Here is a 15,529-nt window from a genome sequence, read left to right on the forward strand (position 1 = left end):
TCCACAAGATTGCCTGACGTTGTGGTCGCAAATGCCAAGCAGCAGCTAAAAACAGGGTTAGTCAAGGCTCCCACCATCACTCTTCATTGCTGCCAGAAGATAGCAAGCTACACTACCCAGGCCGGAGACACTCACGGAGGTCTCCCTCCCCGCAGTAATCTAGGCCTGCCCTCTCTTTCCCCATTTCAAAGGAGAGGACGCCAGGGTGATTCTGGGCCCCAGAATATATCCCTGGATGGAAAGGACATGTCTTAGACCCACAGGACTCAGAGACAAAATGAATCTCGCCAAGGCTCTCCCTTCTTGAACCCCCAGAGCCTGTGGATTCAGCCCGAGACTGAGCAAGCTGCACCTGCAGACGGACCAGCCCTTGAGACCCCTACACTGTCAAAGCCATCCCTGCACCTCTCTCCTCTGCCACCCCCTCAATCATTCCTTCTGCAACTGCTTTTCACCATGCCATGTCCATGCTCAGAAGCTTCACTGGCACCCACTGCCCATGAACGGAGCCCAAACCCTCTGTCCTGCACTCAAGTCTTCCATGAGCTGACCCCAGGTTTACCTCCCAGGGAGCCCCATGGTGAACCATCTTACTCCACAAAACAGGGAGGGAAGTTTGTCATTCCCACAAACATGGCTTTGCTCAGGCCACGCCTCTGCCTGGGGGGAAGGGCCTGCTTGTCCTGCAGAACCACCTAAGATTCTCCTCCTCTGAGGTCTCTTTCTCTGGTGAACACAAGAAGAAATAGAAGGAATGAATCAGACCCTCACCAGCTCTGGGCACCTGCTGCAAAAGCCCCCCCCCCCCCCCCCCACCCACCCAAAGTCTCCTGACCCATCACACCTGTGGTTAGAAAGAAACCAACATAGCAGGTAGAAAGGGTGTGAGAACAGGACAGGCAGCAGGCTGCCTCTGGGAGCCCTGCTGAGATGCCAGCGAGGAGGGGGCGGGAGGTGCAGGAGACAGGCCTGGCTTTTCACAAGAGAGCTTGTTGGGGATAATTTATTCCCACAGTATCTCAGCAGGTTTCAGTCAGTTGAGTTTGTAATGGGACGAGCAGCCACTGTTGTTCTTGGATGCTGCAGAGACAGCAGCCATCAAGCAGAGGATGGCCCATTGCGGGCAGGGCCACTCCATGGGAACCAGATTTCACAGTCCTGGAAAGAAGAGGTTCCAAGAAACCCATAGAATGGTCTCTAAATCCCAGCAGGAAGTAGAGCAGCATCCTCCACTTGGGAGGAAATGGGGTAGGACCTGGAAGAGAAAACCAGGTTGAAACCCCAGGGTGCATGAAGCAAAAAGAGCAGAGAACTGCCACATGCTTCCTCCGAGACCCCTAGGAGAAAGCAGGACTAGAAACCTACCCTTACTCCCTGCAGAATTGGCGAGATGTCATGCCACCAGCAGACTCAGGTACAAAAGCCCAAGACCCACAAAGCAGCGCTTTCTGCTCTCGCCTATAAGGCTGGAGAATGGCACAAGAGTCACTGGAAACTTGGTGGGGAGAGTCTCCTCAGTCATCAGACTGTGAGAAGGGTGACAAGATGAGAAGAAAACCCAAACTTCAATGTCACTGCCTGGTACCTGCCACCCAAGTCACCCTCGATATTCAACTAAACCAGGTTCTCCCTGGATCTAAGCTACTCCCCAGGGCGAAGAAGCTGATTTCTTCCTTTACTACAGGACTATCCCAGGACAGTCCTCCCCAGGGAATGGACTCGTCAGCGAGATGGCCATATGGGAGAGTTGCCATGTATTTCAGGAGCCAACCCACTCTTGGATGGACCCTCTTGAAGTCCAGCTCCATGATGGCTCCTGCTGTCTTGTAGGCAATGCGAAATAGTCACGACTTTGGGGTTTTCTGTAGTCCCCCGAAAGAGTTAACCCGGCTACCAAAGTCAAGATCAGGGGCGCCGCTGGGGAGCTTATCTGACCTCCTGAAGAGATTAGCACCCAGCTCAAGAAATGCCAATCAGCCAACAAGGCCGAATTTAACCTCATCCAGCCCTCCCAGCCCTAGCCAGGCCCCTCCCAAAATCGACGATTACGCTAGAGGCAGCTCTCGCTGCAGCCCGTCATCCGCTATTTATAACCCACTCGCCCTCTGGGGGGAACCAGACACCTCCCATCCCAATGCGGTGCCCGGCGCCAGGCCTGTGGCCTCGGCCTCAGGGCCTCCATCGTGCTGGCTGCGACTGCCGGACCCCTGCGGCAAGTGCCTTCCCTGGTCCTAAGTGGCTCTGTCCTGTCATCTCTGATGAGTTGAGTGCTGCGCTCAGCGGGGCCCGGCCTTTCCAGGGCAGCTTCTTACGCAGCCCCCAGGACTGCTATCGGACGTGGTTTGGCTCCTGCAGCCTCTCTCACCAGCTCACCACTGGGCCTCGGGACCCTGCCCCCACAGCTCTCTCCCTCTTTCTCATTCTTTCATCACCTCTCTGGCTCCTGACAACCCAACAGTCTGAAGAAAGGCCAAAGCAGCAAAGGGGTGGGAGTGGGGTATTTATGGCAATGGGGGACCGGCCTAGATCTGGGTGCAGGAGGTACCTCCACCTACTGCAAGAGGCGGGTGACCAGCTAACAGCCCTGCCTGAAAGACATAGCAGGCAAGAGAAGGGTTGCTTTCAACTCAAGAAAACTCACAAGCATACGCCCTGATTACTGGGACCTCCCACACCAGAGGTACAAAGGGATGTCCAGCTTGTTGCCACACGATCTACATCTCTACCAAATCATGCTCTCATCTCTGTATGGATAAGAATTCTAACGATTTCCAATGAAGCCAAACCCTCGTGGGTTCATTTATTTGTCTGCACGAAGGCTTTGCCTACAGCATGTCTGTTTGAAAGATACTCACCATATTCTAAGGGTAACCTAAAAGAAGAAGCTTCTGTGACTTCTGGGTTACTGAGCTAGACACCCCAGTTCTTTCTAAAAACCAATTACCCTATGACACCAAACAAGAAAGAAACCCCATTGGTGCTTCCATGGAACTGACACAGGCCCCCGTGCTGTCCTCCCCACACCAGCTTACAACGCCATGTGCCTTTGGGGTGGCACAGGGACAATCTCAGGAATATGGTGGCAAAGGGCTGGGTGGGGAGAAAGCGCTAGAGAAAAGTTTAATAATAGAGCTGGGTTGGGCTCGGCCCGTTTCCTTTTTCAGTTGCCCTGATCGCTGCTCCCATTACGTGACGTGGCCATGGGCAGAGCCAGTCAGCTGCCGAGGAGATTCAAACCCAGGTCAGCCTGGGGGCCATGTCTCCTTAGGCCACCTCTGCAAAGGGTCCACATGCCACAGTCAGATGAGGTCCACGCACAGCTCACCCGGGCTCGCCTAACACAGCCTCTCTATAAAAAGCCCAGAGCTGGCGGGACAGACAGAGTCAGGCCGGAAGGCCCAAGGTTGACTGTCCCTGCACCCATCAGCCCTCCTGCCCAGCTGCGTGCCTTGCTCCCCATTGTCTCTCCTGATTGTGCATTGCCATTTTGGGCTCTGGGGGACAAAGGGGAGCTGAAGACTCTCCTGATTGTGCATTGCTATTTTAGGCTCTGGGGGACAAAGGGGAGCTGAAGACTGCAGCAGGAAGCTCACAGGGTGGGGAGGTTGGCGTCAAAGCCAATCTCTCGGCGACAGGGCAGCTGCTGCCCTCCTTCCAGCCTCTCCCCTGTCCCCTGGAAACCGACAAATACAAGTCACTCAACAGTCAACACACACGTGTGCATGATGCATCCACCCCATGCAGTGGTCACAAACCGTAGACAGAAATGTCCACACGAAAATACGTGGTGCATGCTGGTCATCATTCATGGATCACTAATGGAAACTGACTTGGAATCGATATTATAAGGACAGGACTGGGGAAGGCATACTCATAAACAGAGCCTTGGCGACTCACAGTTCATCTGCAAACCACTTTCTATATATGTTAAGCGGGTTTACTAAGAGTATCCCCTTCAAGGTCACCACAAAGCAAAAATAAGTTAATACACAAAAAGCACTTAAAGCAGTGCCTGGTGCCTGGTGAACGTTCTACAGGGCTGGATACTGTCATCATCATCATCATCATCAGAATGGACAAGACAGAACCCAGGAGTCACCCATTTTAGCTGTCACTTTGGTGAAGAAATGTCGAGCGTGTAGCTGGAAACCTGGATCGGGCACAAGGTGGGAGTAGAAGGCGCCCACAGGCCTGACCCAGGGGAAGGGGCAAGGCTGGGCACTCGCGTCCATTTTTTGTTGACTTGTGGGCAGTTCTCCCTCGCTTCTTACCTCTAGAATGAAGAGACTCCCTCAGCATTGAGGAGGTGGGGCACGGGGCAGGGGTAAGGGCAAGGAAGAGAGCGTCTGAGCATTGAAAAGGTCACAAAAGAAGCTGCAGTCCTGAAGGTAGTAAGCACCGGACCCCAATAAAACAAGGCAGGGCCTCACAGAGGCATGGGCCCCTGCCCGGCCTGTGCTGCAGAAGGAATGACTACTGACAGCACCATTTACAGAACCGGCCTGTACTCCAGGCTCGGGGCTGGGTGCTCCGGATGCACCGTTCCATTTAACTTCACACTAGTCACAGGAGGTGGTGTTGATAACCAAGGCTCAGCAGAGGGCCAGGACTTGTTCCCAGCCCCATTTGATGCTATCATCTTTATCCCTCCACTCCCCTGCTGGGTGTCAGAATCACCTGAGCATTTTCACACTGTGGATGTCCAGGCTCCACCCTGGACCTCCCGTTGCACCAGAGTCTGCAGGGCTACAGCCATGCACCTGGGGTTTTGGGGCTTCCAAACATCCACAGGTGCTGCTGATGCCTGGCCAGGAGGGCACACCACCAGGCCCACACACAGCAGCCAGAAACATTCCCAGGACACACTGCCCCTCCCACATTCCCTCCAGAATGAATACCCTGTCGCCGCCACCACCACCAGCCTCCCACCCTCAATAAAAGGGGTCCAGGGGCAGTCGCCAGATCCCAATTCCCACCTGTCACCCTGTGGACCTTTAACGAAGATTGCCATTTCTACCTGCGTGGATCTGGGCTGATCGCTGGCCTGTGCTCTCTGAGCTTCACGTCCCTGCAGGGACTGTCTGTCTACAAGGATGTTCTGCAAACCCCACGGCACTGGCCGAGCTCAGCAAACACTTCCTGCAGCGGACACCCCTACCTTCCACCAACTATCTCACTGCATCCTCACCGTGATCTATGAGGAGGTGGGTGCCACTGTCACCCCCATTCACAGATGAAAACAAGGCCCAGAGAGGTCAAGAAACTTACCAGGGTGACAGCTAGGCAGGTCAAAGCCAGAATCCAAAATCTTAAGCACCAGGCCCCACTGCATCCTTCATGAGTGATTGTTATTACTTTGTTCACTGAGCCGGCAGGCAGCCTCCTAAGCGATTTAATGATCTTTACTGCATTTTCCCTATCGTCTTTTTATTTGGTTTTCTCAGGTTCTCAGGCCTGCTTAGGGCAGGCTTGGGCTGGTGGGAGAGAGAGACTGTAATACGTGAAGCAGTATGACAGGCTCTGTAGACGTCCCAGAACATGTTGATCACCACCCCCGAGGACACAGGAGCACTTGAGAGGTGGGTCAGATCCACGTGAGCCCCTGCTTCCCAGGTGGGAGAGAGTAAACAGGGCGGTGCAGTGGCTCACTCGGACACACCACGCAGCAGTTCAGTGGGAGGGCATGACAACCAGGTCTCCAAATGTGAGTTTAGGGCCTGCCGTGCAATCGTGAAAACCTTCTTCCAGGCTGCCCTGAAATAGCCCCATTTCCCACCTTCTGCACCTCCTCCTAACAGGTGTCCACTGGCCCTCAAGGGAGAAAGCGGCACACCCCCAGCAGCCCGCTCACTCAGCCCCTCAAAGGAAGGGCCCTCTGCTCAGCCTGAGAGGCACCTCTTTCTGCTCCCTTCAGTTTAAAATAGGCCACACGGAGGAGGCCTGCCAAGATCCCATGCTGTTGGCAAACAGGAGGGTTTATATTTCTGGCTGCGCACCGTGAAACACTGGACCAGGGAAGGCTTCCCAAACCAACAGCTGACTCCGGCTGTGATGACAAGAGGATCTTGCAAGAGTCGGCCCAGGCCCAGCTAGCGGCAGGCTCCCCGCGTGTGTACAGTAGGAGGGGGCTCCGTCCCCACCCCCGGAGCTCTGGGAGTGCAGGGACGGCTATATAAGGGCATGGGGCTGGGGGAGCCCAGGGGCTGGGATTTCTCCCTGGCCCCGGAGACAGCACCCGCTCACACAGGCCTGTGCACACACCTGCCACGGATGAACATTCCTGCGTGCCATTCCCTGGCCTGGAATGGGCTTCCCCATCTCGCTGCCATCACCATACCCTCTAAACGCCATTCCAGTCTCACCTGCTCCACGAAGCCTGGCCAGAGGCTCCACCTCTCCCTGGCCACACCAGCACCAGGGAGTGTGGAAACTGTATTCCCCACAGGAACGGGGTAGGAACTAGAGGCGTCTGGTCTTAGAGAACTTGAGGGACACGGTAACTCTGAACATGGAGGTATGCAGAGTTTTAAGTGCGGGGTGAGGGGACGCCATGGTTCATGGAGTCTGCCCCATGAGACTCTAGCGGGGCAGAACAGGGGCCGCGTGCTACAAGCTGCATGGTAAAAAATGACCCCTCACCCTCACTCACGCAGGGACCCAGAGGTGGCCGATGTGGTGGCTTAACCGTGAGGTCCCCACCATGAGAAGTCTGGGTGGAAGCCCAGTGGCCCCCTGCCAGGACTCTGCTTCAGGCAGGGGCTGTCACGTTAGCTGTTGGTCCCAGCCCCTTCTCGCTCTGTATTTCTCCACTACACTAGGGGCTCCCTGGGAGCAGGGTCCCCTTTCCAGCTTAACGCTCCCATCCCAGCTCTGAGCTCGAGCTGGTGCCGACAGGCTGCCCATTCCTCCAGGGGCTGACAGCTGGTGCCAACGGTCAGAGGCAGGAGGCCTAGGCAGCCAGAGGTGCTGGAACCCACCGTCCTGTGTGTCCCTCTGTCCCTTCAAACTAAAGGTGTCCTTTGCAACAAAACAACCTCTTCCCACACATACAGCCCTAGAAATTCACCAAAGCAGAACAGTGGTTATCTCTGGATGATGGCATTGTGAATGATTTTAATTTATGCTATTTTCATATCTCTCTATTATTTCCAGTACTCTCCAGTGACTATACTAGTTTTATCATCAGAAATTAACTTTTGAAAAAAGAACTTCTTTCTCCCCTCTCAGACATGGCCAACATTAATCGAGATCTGCCACCCAAAGCCCTCGACCTTACCCCTCCTCCTCCCCACACCCCCAGCACCCTTCCACCAGGGAGGATGCCACCAATGCGAGGGGATTCAATCACCGGGGCAGCTCACTGCTGGGGCCTGTGGACAGCCTGCGGCACACAGCGGGTGCACGCTGAATGCTTAGTCATGGAGGACGTCTCTGCTGGGGCTCTACATGCCACCAAGTCTCCCCAACCATCTCCAAAGACAGCCTTTGATCTTGAAAATGTCCACAATTTCTAAGTAGCCCACAGTGCCACAAAGTCACCAACTGAAATCCTTCAGACACTAACCTGGGGAGAGGGTAGTACTAGGTCATGCCTCTGACTGAGGTAACTCCCAAAACACGGGGGTAGGGGGAGGAGGAAGAAGAGAAAGATGAGGAAGAAAGGGAGAAGGGGGAGGAGGTAGAAAGGAGAAGAGAGAGTGCATGGAACAGAGCCCAGCGCCATCCCCATATGCCACCCTGTCACCCCGGTCCAACCTCAGTCCCTCTCAGGGCCCGAGGCCCTTCTTCAGGGCAGGCTGCTGTGCCCATCATGGCCATTCACCGGGCTGCTTCCCGGGCCTGGCAGCCAACAGTCACCCGAGAGCCGAGCTCTGCATACCTCTGGCGCTCCGTCACAGGACCAGGAAAGGGTTCTGGTGTCATGGACACTGCACCCTGAGCCAGCCAACCTGGGACGGGCGATATCTGTGGCTGCTGAGAAGCTGGCCTCAGCATGGGCTGGCCGGGCCTGGGAGTGGGAGACGGACAGGGCGTCTTGGGCTACCTGTGCAATGAGAAGGTCTTGCTGTGTGTGTAGCTGTGGGCAGGTCTAGAGGAAAGGGAATAATGGCCCTGCCCTCAGGGCATCCCACTCATCTGGGGAGACTCATTCTCACACATGAAATACACCAGACACCCAAGAAGCATGTGAAAAAGTGAGACATGATGGGTGAACCCTAAAAAGGCATGAACTACATTCTGGAAAAATGAGCTGATGGGGTTGGATCAGAGTCTGCAAAATCATGAAGGACAGTGAAGAGGGCCAAAACAGACCTGCCTAACAGATCCTGAAATAGAACCCCAGGCAACCCTTGAAGCTTGAAAGCATTATCTGAGGACAAATAAAGGGCGTCTGAGCTTTACACAATGGGCAAAGGCAAGGGGCTCATTACCATGCAGGGTGGCACAGGATAAAAACATGGCTAAGATCAAGAGAACTTTGATAAACTCACCAGGGAGAGAGCCACAAGGGCCATGACAGGAAACAGGGGCACTGGACACTTCTGACCTTCAAAGACAGCCCTGGAGGAAACATCCCACCTCACCCCCCATCCATGCCCGCTGGGTGGGCTGCTGACCCAGCATGGGTAGTCCTAATTTCTTCAAAGAAATTGAGGAAAGTTTAATTTCTTTGAAATAAAATCCTTTAATTTTAAGGGATTTAAAATGAAATCCTTTAAGCCAGTACTGCCCTTGTACATGGTGAGAGAACAAGGGGCAATCAACCCCACTCATCAACAAGATGCAGCATTGCAGGAGGAAAACATGCAGGATCTGGAGTCTGACATCCAGAGTTCAAATCCTGGTTCCATCACTCACGCAGAGGCTTTGAATAAATTACATAATCTCTCTGGGCCTGTTTCCTCATTCATAAAACAAAGGTAAAGCTGTCTGCCCTGGAGGGATGAAACCAAACATATGTGAAGCCCTAAGACAGCACCTGCTATGTGGACGTGCTCAGCAAGCAGCCCTAACCACAGTCCATTCCGACCTTGTGGACAAGTCTGACATGGGCTCGGTCCTCAGGAACGTCGGGCGTGGGCACAGACGACCAAGGTACGAGTGAAACGCACGAAGGATGTAGGAGGGAGGCAAAGCCAAGAGGAATTCAGAGGTTCTGCCTTGAGGAGAGAGCAAAGTTTTCATGGAAGAAGCAACGTTTGAGACAGAAACTTTAAGGAAAAGTGGGTGGGCTGGTAATGAGCACGGGTAATTGATCTGGAGAGAATGGTGGGCAGGAAGGAAAGCAGGCGCCATGCGGACAGGAAGTGGGACAGGAAGTGACATTGCAGCACTTCCTGGGAGGCTCCATGCGTGACTGGTTGGAACAGAGAGCAGTGAGGTCTGACCGCCCACAGGGTGCCTGGAGTCATCGAGAAAGAGTCGCAGCTGGAGGGTCCAGGTGACAAGAGGGAGGAGCATGAATTCCACCGGCTTCTGTGGTGAGGCCTTGTGCAGAAGCAGAGAGAGGGCTGTTAACATGGCTAAGGCCCTGGGAAGCAGACTCTAGCAGGCCTGTATCAAATGAACTAAGAGGAACTAGGGACAGGGAGATCAGGGAACAACGTAGTGACTGGGCAAAGTGAGGCCTGACCTAGGGGCATGGCAGTAAAAATGCACAAGAACAGGTGGGATGGACAGGAGGGGCCTCAGGGAGGCGGCATGAGTGCGAAGGGGGCAGACAGAGGTTTCCAGCCTGGGAGCTGGGCAGGTGGTGGGATCCATTACCGAACCAGAGGACCAAGGAGCACTTTCGAAGCAAGAAGTTGAAACAAGTTTGAAAGACCAGTGGAAGATGTTTATGGAGACACCGGATGTAGCTGGAAACGTGGTGAGGGAGGGTCTACCGGGCTCAGCCACACACTGTATGACCTCAGAGTCAAATTCTTTTGGGGAGCAGGGGGCATAACCAAACTGTGGTTTTAATCATTCTGTGCCTCAATTTTATCCTCCAAAAAAAAAATATGATCTATTCCACCTCCCGGGCTCACTGCAGGAATGAGTGTAATGGATGTAAAAATGCTCTGTAAACTACAAAGGCACTTTATAAATGTAAGAAGTTATTATCAGAATCCATGGCTGAAACCAAGAGGCTGGGCAGGTTTGTCAAGGAGAGAGAGAGGAGCAAGAAAGGGCAGGAGATCAGGAGCGTAACGTTCGGGAACATTAAGTCCAGGGCAAGAAGGCAGAAGGAAACTAGGAGAGCACATATTTTCATAAAGAAACAGCAGCAGCCCCAAGAAAGGGTTACACCCCAGTGGTCCTCTGCAGCCCTCACAAACTCTATCCCACGTCTGTCCCACAAGGAATGACACCTCCGATCTGTTCAGAAAAGGCAGGACAATTTCAAAGCTAAATAAGTAGGGAGTGTGCCTAGGGGGGCCACTGCACCTTGAAGGAAGTCTGGAAAGTACCTAGGGAGTATGAGTGTCATGTGAGGGCAATCTCATCAAAATCCCCAGGGGACAGACATCGCCAGGAAAGAGGCATTCAGGGAGCCATTAGCTCCCTGATTAAAATGAAGTGGCTGTTGCTCTAATCCGGAGAGGTTGAGCACATCTCTGGGAAAGGGGCAAGCAGACAGTCAGTCTGTCATTTGATTAAGATGCAGTCTTCTAATCCATCACCCTCCATGTCCTGCTGCGCTTCCCCACTGGCATGCACACACAGAAGGTACATGCTGCCCTGTTCTAGCAACAGAAGCGACAGGCAAAGGGTCAGGATGGTGGGGTAGCTCCTCCTCTCAACAGTGAGTCTGGGAGCCCAGCAGTGGGAAACAAATAGCCCAGGGGAATGTTGACAGGGAAGCCACAAGCACAGCCTGTGCAGCGAACTGGCACCAACAGATCCATGGAGAGGAGGCTGGGCTAGACACCAGCATGGAGGAGGCTGACCGAGATTTGAACCGCCCAGCCTATTCTCAAAACCAGATGGCCAACGTCAAAAGGAGATGACAATGGAGATGAAGTTAGACTGGCTCACAGGCAAGGTCACATCTACTCAGTGGGTACCCCCACGGGTGCTTTGTAGACTGGAAAACTCCATTTCTCTGAAGGTCTCTTCCCTCGCCCATGTCTGTCTCCGAAGAGGATGTGAGACCCGGCAAGTCTTTCTGGCTGACGCTCTCTTGGCACTCCTGTGGTTCCTCCTGTCCTGAAGACTTAGAGTCAAAGGCAGAAAGGACCCCCAGACGTGTTTAGGTCCCATCTCCTGCCCCAAGCTGGCTTACACTCCAACCATCTGGCGACTGGCACTCACTCTACTTGGAGACGCGGGTAGGGGGGCCGGCCAGTAATGCTCATCAGCCACAAGCAGCTGTCACCGCAGCTCCTCTCTCTGACTCTGCCTTTAGTAAGTTTCATGGGCCTTTGTCAAGACCTTTCTGCTATAACCTTAACTGCTCAGGGCCAGGCCTAGGACATGCTCACAGTCATTCCCAAGACACCTTCTTAATAAACCCGACGATGCTGGACACACTGAACGTTCCCTGGGTGCCTTCCATGTGTGCACAGTACGTTGCTCCTCTTCTCTGCCCTGAAAAACGCGCACCCTCCCTTCCACCCATTCTCCCAGTGGCCAAAAGCACACTGCAGAAAATCTATCCTGGAACCTGCCCCACTTCACCCAGGACGCCACTGTCCCCTGAACAGTCCTGGTCTTGTTCCCTCTGCCCCGGGAAGCAAGTGAGGCTACAAAGCAGAGATGTCTTCCCCCCGGTCCTAGGGCAGTTCCTGTGAGCCACCTGGATGGCAGGCTGGCGGGATGGTGGGGCGGTATTCAGAGAGGGGAGCTGGGGAAGATACCAGATGGATCTGAACAGCCACAAACTCAAGTTTTGCTCTGCCCTACCCCAAAAGGGGCTATTATTAGGCCCAGGAATGGGAGTGTCATGGTCAGGAGGGATGTAGGCACACTGACCCAGAGATCACGGGTTTGGTACAATTGGGCTACTGTTCCCTGGCACTGAGAGGGGAATGGACTCGGAATCCCAAACTTCTCAAGTGGGAAATTTTGCCAGATGTCCATCTGCCTCTTTCCCTGCCCAGCACAGGGCACATCCTCAGTAAGGAAACAGTGTTCAAGGACTTCTGCCAAGGCAGCCAAAGTTCTCCTGACCTCAGCGAAGGCTGCAGAGCTCTCAAAGAGTGGGGTGGAGAGCCGGAGCTGGGAAAAGGTGGGGAAGAGGGTGACAGAGTTTGGATATTGGTCCCCACCAATTCCTACTGAATTGTAACCCTCAATGCTGGAAGTGGGGAAGTGACTAGATCATGGGGACGAATTTCTCATGAGTGGTTTAGCACCATCCCCTTGATGCTGTCCTCACAATCGTGAGTTCTCACAAGATTGGGTTGTTTGAAAGTGTGTAGCACTCCCCCACCCCAATCTCACCTGCCCCTGCTTTTGTCATGTGAAGTGCCTGTTTCCCCTTCATCTTCCACCATGACTGAAAGCTCTCTGAGGCCTCAGCAGAAGCCGAGCAGATGCCAGCACCATGCTTCCTGTACAGCCTACGGAATCATGAGCCAGTTAAACCTCTTTTCTTTATAAATCACCCAGTCTCAGGTTATTTCTTTATAGCAATGCAAGAATAGCCTAATACAGAGGGAGATACTGAAGAATCTTTGCTGGGCAGATTTGGGCATTCTCTTGCCCACCCCACCTTGCTCTCTGCCCCACAGTCAGAAGGCAAGGTGGACTGGGCAGGAGAATGCCCAAATCTGCCCAGCAAAGACTCTGCAGTGCAAGGAATTAGAGACCTCCACCAGTTACCAAAAATGCACAGATAAGATACGGAATCCATGCTGACGATGGCTCCGTGCCATGGGCTGGTCTGCCCATCACGCCCGGGTGCTGTGAGCAAAGGGTGTTGGGGGTTGGGAGATGCAGCCAAATGCCTCCACCACCCTCTCTTCTGACTGTTTTGGTGGCTCCGATTCTTCCGATATACTGCAAGGAGGCCAGGCAGAGAGGACAGGAGAGAAGTCTTCTCACAGGTGGTGGCCTTGAGGTCAGTCACCTCTCGCTCCCCTGCTGCCTAGAGCAGCTGGGCTGGGCTCTCCACCTGCCTGACAGCCCATATCAGAGGAGACAGAAAATCAGTGGGGCCTTCATGGCCCTCCTCAGCCAACCTGGGCAAGACCAGACCATGGGTGTCAACCCCTACACGCTGTCACCCTCCCTGAAGAGGAAGCCACGGAGGGTGACAGCAGAGGGGCCGATGCCTGGCTGCTTCTCCACCTCACCGGTCCCCATGACTGAAGCTTCCTGTGCCATGACCTGGCTGTGCCCTAAGCTGCTTAGCCAACAGCCCTATCTTGTGGGCTCAGGGCTCAGCCCTGTGGGGATGAGGGGATCGGTGCAGCCCTATGGGAAGAGTGAGGGGCTTGAGTCAGACAGAGCTGGTGCACCACAAACTGCTGTGAAACCAGAACAAATTACTTAACTTCTCTGAGCCGCCTTATGTGCAAAACATAAGGTACAACAGGAGCCCCTGCCTCCTGGGGCTGCAGCAGGAATTCAACGAGGTGGTAAAGCACCCAGCTCCGTGCCCGGCCCACGAGAAACACTCCACACACAGTGGCTGTGATGGTGATGGCGGAAAGATGATGAGTGAGTCCAGCAGACAACGAGATGGGGAACTCAACCATGGACAGTAACTCGGGTACAGGGAAGGCGGCAGAAAAGCTCACAGGAAACCAAAGCTCACAGGAATCCTGTGATGCTTGCAGGGATCACTCTATTGGGTTATGTTTCCTACATTGGATTTTAGGGTCCATTGATGACATCTTCCCTGCTCCTTCATCCCTCCAAAGGTACCATCCACACCCAACTTTCTCAGGCTGATTCAGAGACTGGTTAGGAGACCTGGAGACCCAGTTCTCCCACAGAGCTCCCGTCTGGATGCCCTGTCACAGGGTCCCTCTATGACAGGCCCACATATCACTTCTGCACAGCAGGGAACACGTGTGAGGTGTGGTGCAGCCACCAGAGGGAAACACGATGCCTGGCAGTCAGCACGACTCGAAATCGTGGGAGGAAAGAAACCAGAATGGACACGAGTCCTTGAGAGATCAGCAGGTGCCTAGGCCCCGAGAGGGGGCAATGCACCCAAGGCTCCACAATACGTTCAGGGCAGAGCTGGGGCTCCCCACTGTGGCAGCTGCCCCTCCAGCTGAGGCCTGAGTCAAGCCCGGTGACTGCTGGAGCCCCTTGCTCGTCCATTACATCCTCCACACGCAGCCCTGAGCTGTCAGCTGGGCTCCACAGAGGAGGGCAGGGACAGTCCCCATCCTTGGGGAGCTAGCAGGCAAAGGGGAAAGGAACACCTGGCCACCAGGGGACCCAGTTTCTACTCTGGGCTCTGTTCAGAACTCACTGTGGGAGCCTGGACTGGCCGTGTCACATGTCGAGGCTATGGCTCTTCATCTACAGAATGGAGCTGTGCTTGCTGTTGGCTAGAGGTGGGAGGTGGGGCTGGCTGGGTGGCATCCCAGGGCTCCAGGCATCGGGCAGAAGGCATGTCCAGGGCCTGGGCCACACCCACACCAGCCTAGAGCAGGGCAGGTGGCAGAGCCACTCCCAGGCTGCTGGCAAGGGCCCCCTCGCCCTGAAGCAGCTCAACCCCATCCCAACCCAGCTCATGACTTTGAAAGAGCAGCTTCTAGATGCTTGGACCAACTACACACACAGGCTTCTCCCTGCCGGGAACAAAGTTAAGAATAATGTCACCCCCAGGGGTCCAAGGAAGCCCTAACCGGGAGGCCCCTGATGCTGGCCTCAGGAACATCAGAGGTGGCAGGGTGGGTGGGGAGCAAGAATGTTCTCTCCCCTGATTTGCTGACCCCACTCAGAGGAAAAGGAGGAATTCTAGGTCTTTGGGGGAACTGGCGGAATTCTCCGTCTCTAGGGCCAGTGGCCCCCTGCATGCTGGAGCCCCAACTCCGAAGCAGCTGCATGGCAGAGACGGTGAGGAGGGGGCAGGGGAGAGGACTTTGCCCTCCACTGATCTTCGGCCAGGACACGGCCCCGGCGAGCAGCATTCCATTCTATACTGAGCCGAGTGACACACACCGGAGCCCAGACTCGCCGTGCCCAGCCGCCTCCCCAGCCCCGCTGGGCACACTGGCAAGGCCGGGGCCTCCACCCAAGGTCAGCGCCTGTCACGGCTCAGAGCCCACACCCACCACGCTGACCATGACTGGGATAAGGGCACTCACGGAATGTCGGGGAAGAAACGGGCCCAAGAAGGAAAGTGCTTGTTTAAAATTATGCAGGCTGTTTCTCCAGGGACACTCAGTTTCATCACCCTTTACTGATGTCCTTCTGGTCATATGAAGTTGTATTTGTAGACACACATGTTTTTAAAACTTAGGAACATACCATATACCATTTTTCCTCACCTAAAATTATATTGACACATATATGACTTATGACTGTGTTTTTCAAAACTCAACTGTACACCAAAAAGGGCAAACTTTATAGTATGTAT

General features: G+C 54.3%; 1 protein-coding gene across 1 annotated transcript in view; it reads right to left on the reverse strand.

Annotated features, from left to right (window-relative positions):
* LOC115832867 (tetraspanin-9-like) overlaps positions 1-13,293 on the reverse strand; it is a 37,803-nt gene extending 24,510 nt beyond the window's left edge. Inside the window, exons 1-4 of the mRNA XM_030804340.1 lie at positions 13,205-13,293; positions 10,512-10,601; positions 9,769-9,860; positions 5,269-5,423 (exon numbers count right to left, since the gene is read on the reverse strand). Of these exons, the coding sequence (XP_030660200.1) occupies positions 5,269-5,423; positions 9,769-9,860; positions 10,512-10,601; positions 13,205-13,293 (426 nt within the window). The remainder of the gene's footprint in view (positions 1-5,268; positions 5,424-9,768; positions 9,861-10,511; positions 10,602-13,204) is intronic.
* Positions 13,294-15,529: the final 2,236 nt, after the last annotated feature.

Source organism: Nomascus leucogenys, chromosome 23, assembly GCF_006542625.1.
Source record: "Nomascus leucogenys isolate Asia chromosome 23, Asia_NLE_v1, whole genome shotgun sequence".
In the NCBI taxonomy this organism is placed as follows: Eukaryota; Metazoa; Chordata; class Mammalia; order Primates; family Hylobatidae; genus Nomascus; species Nomascus leucogenys.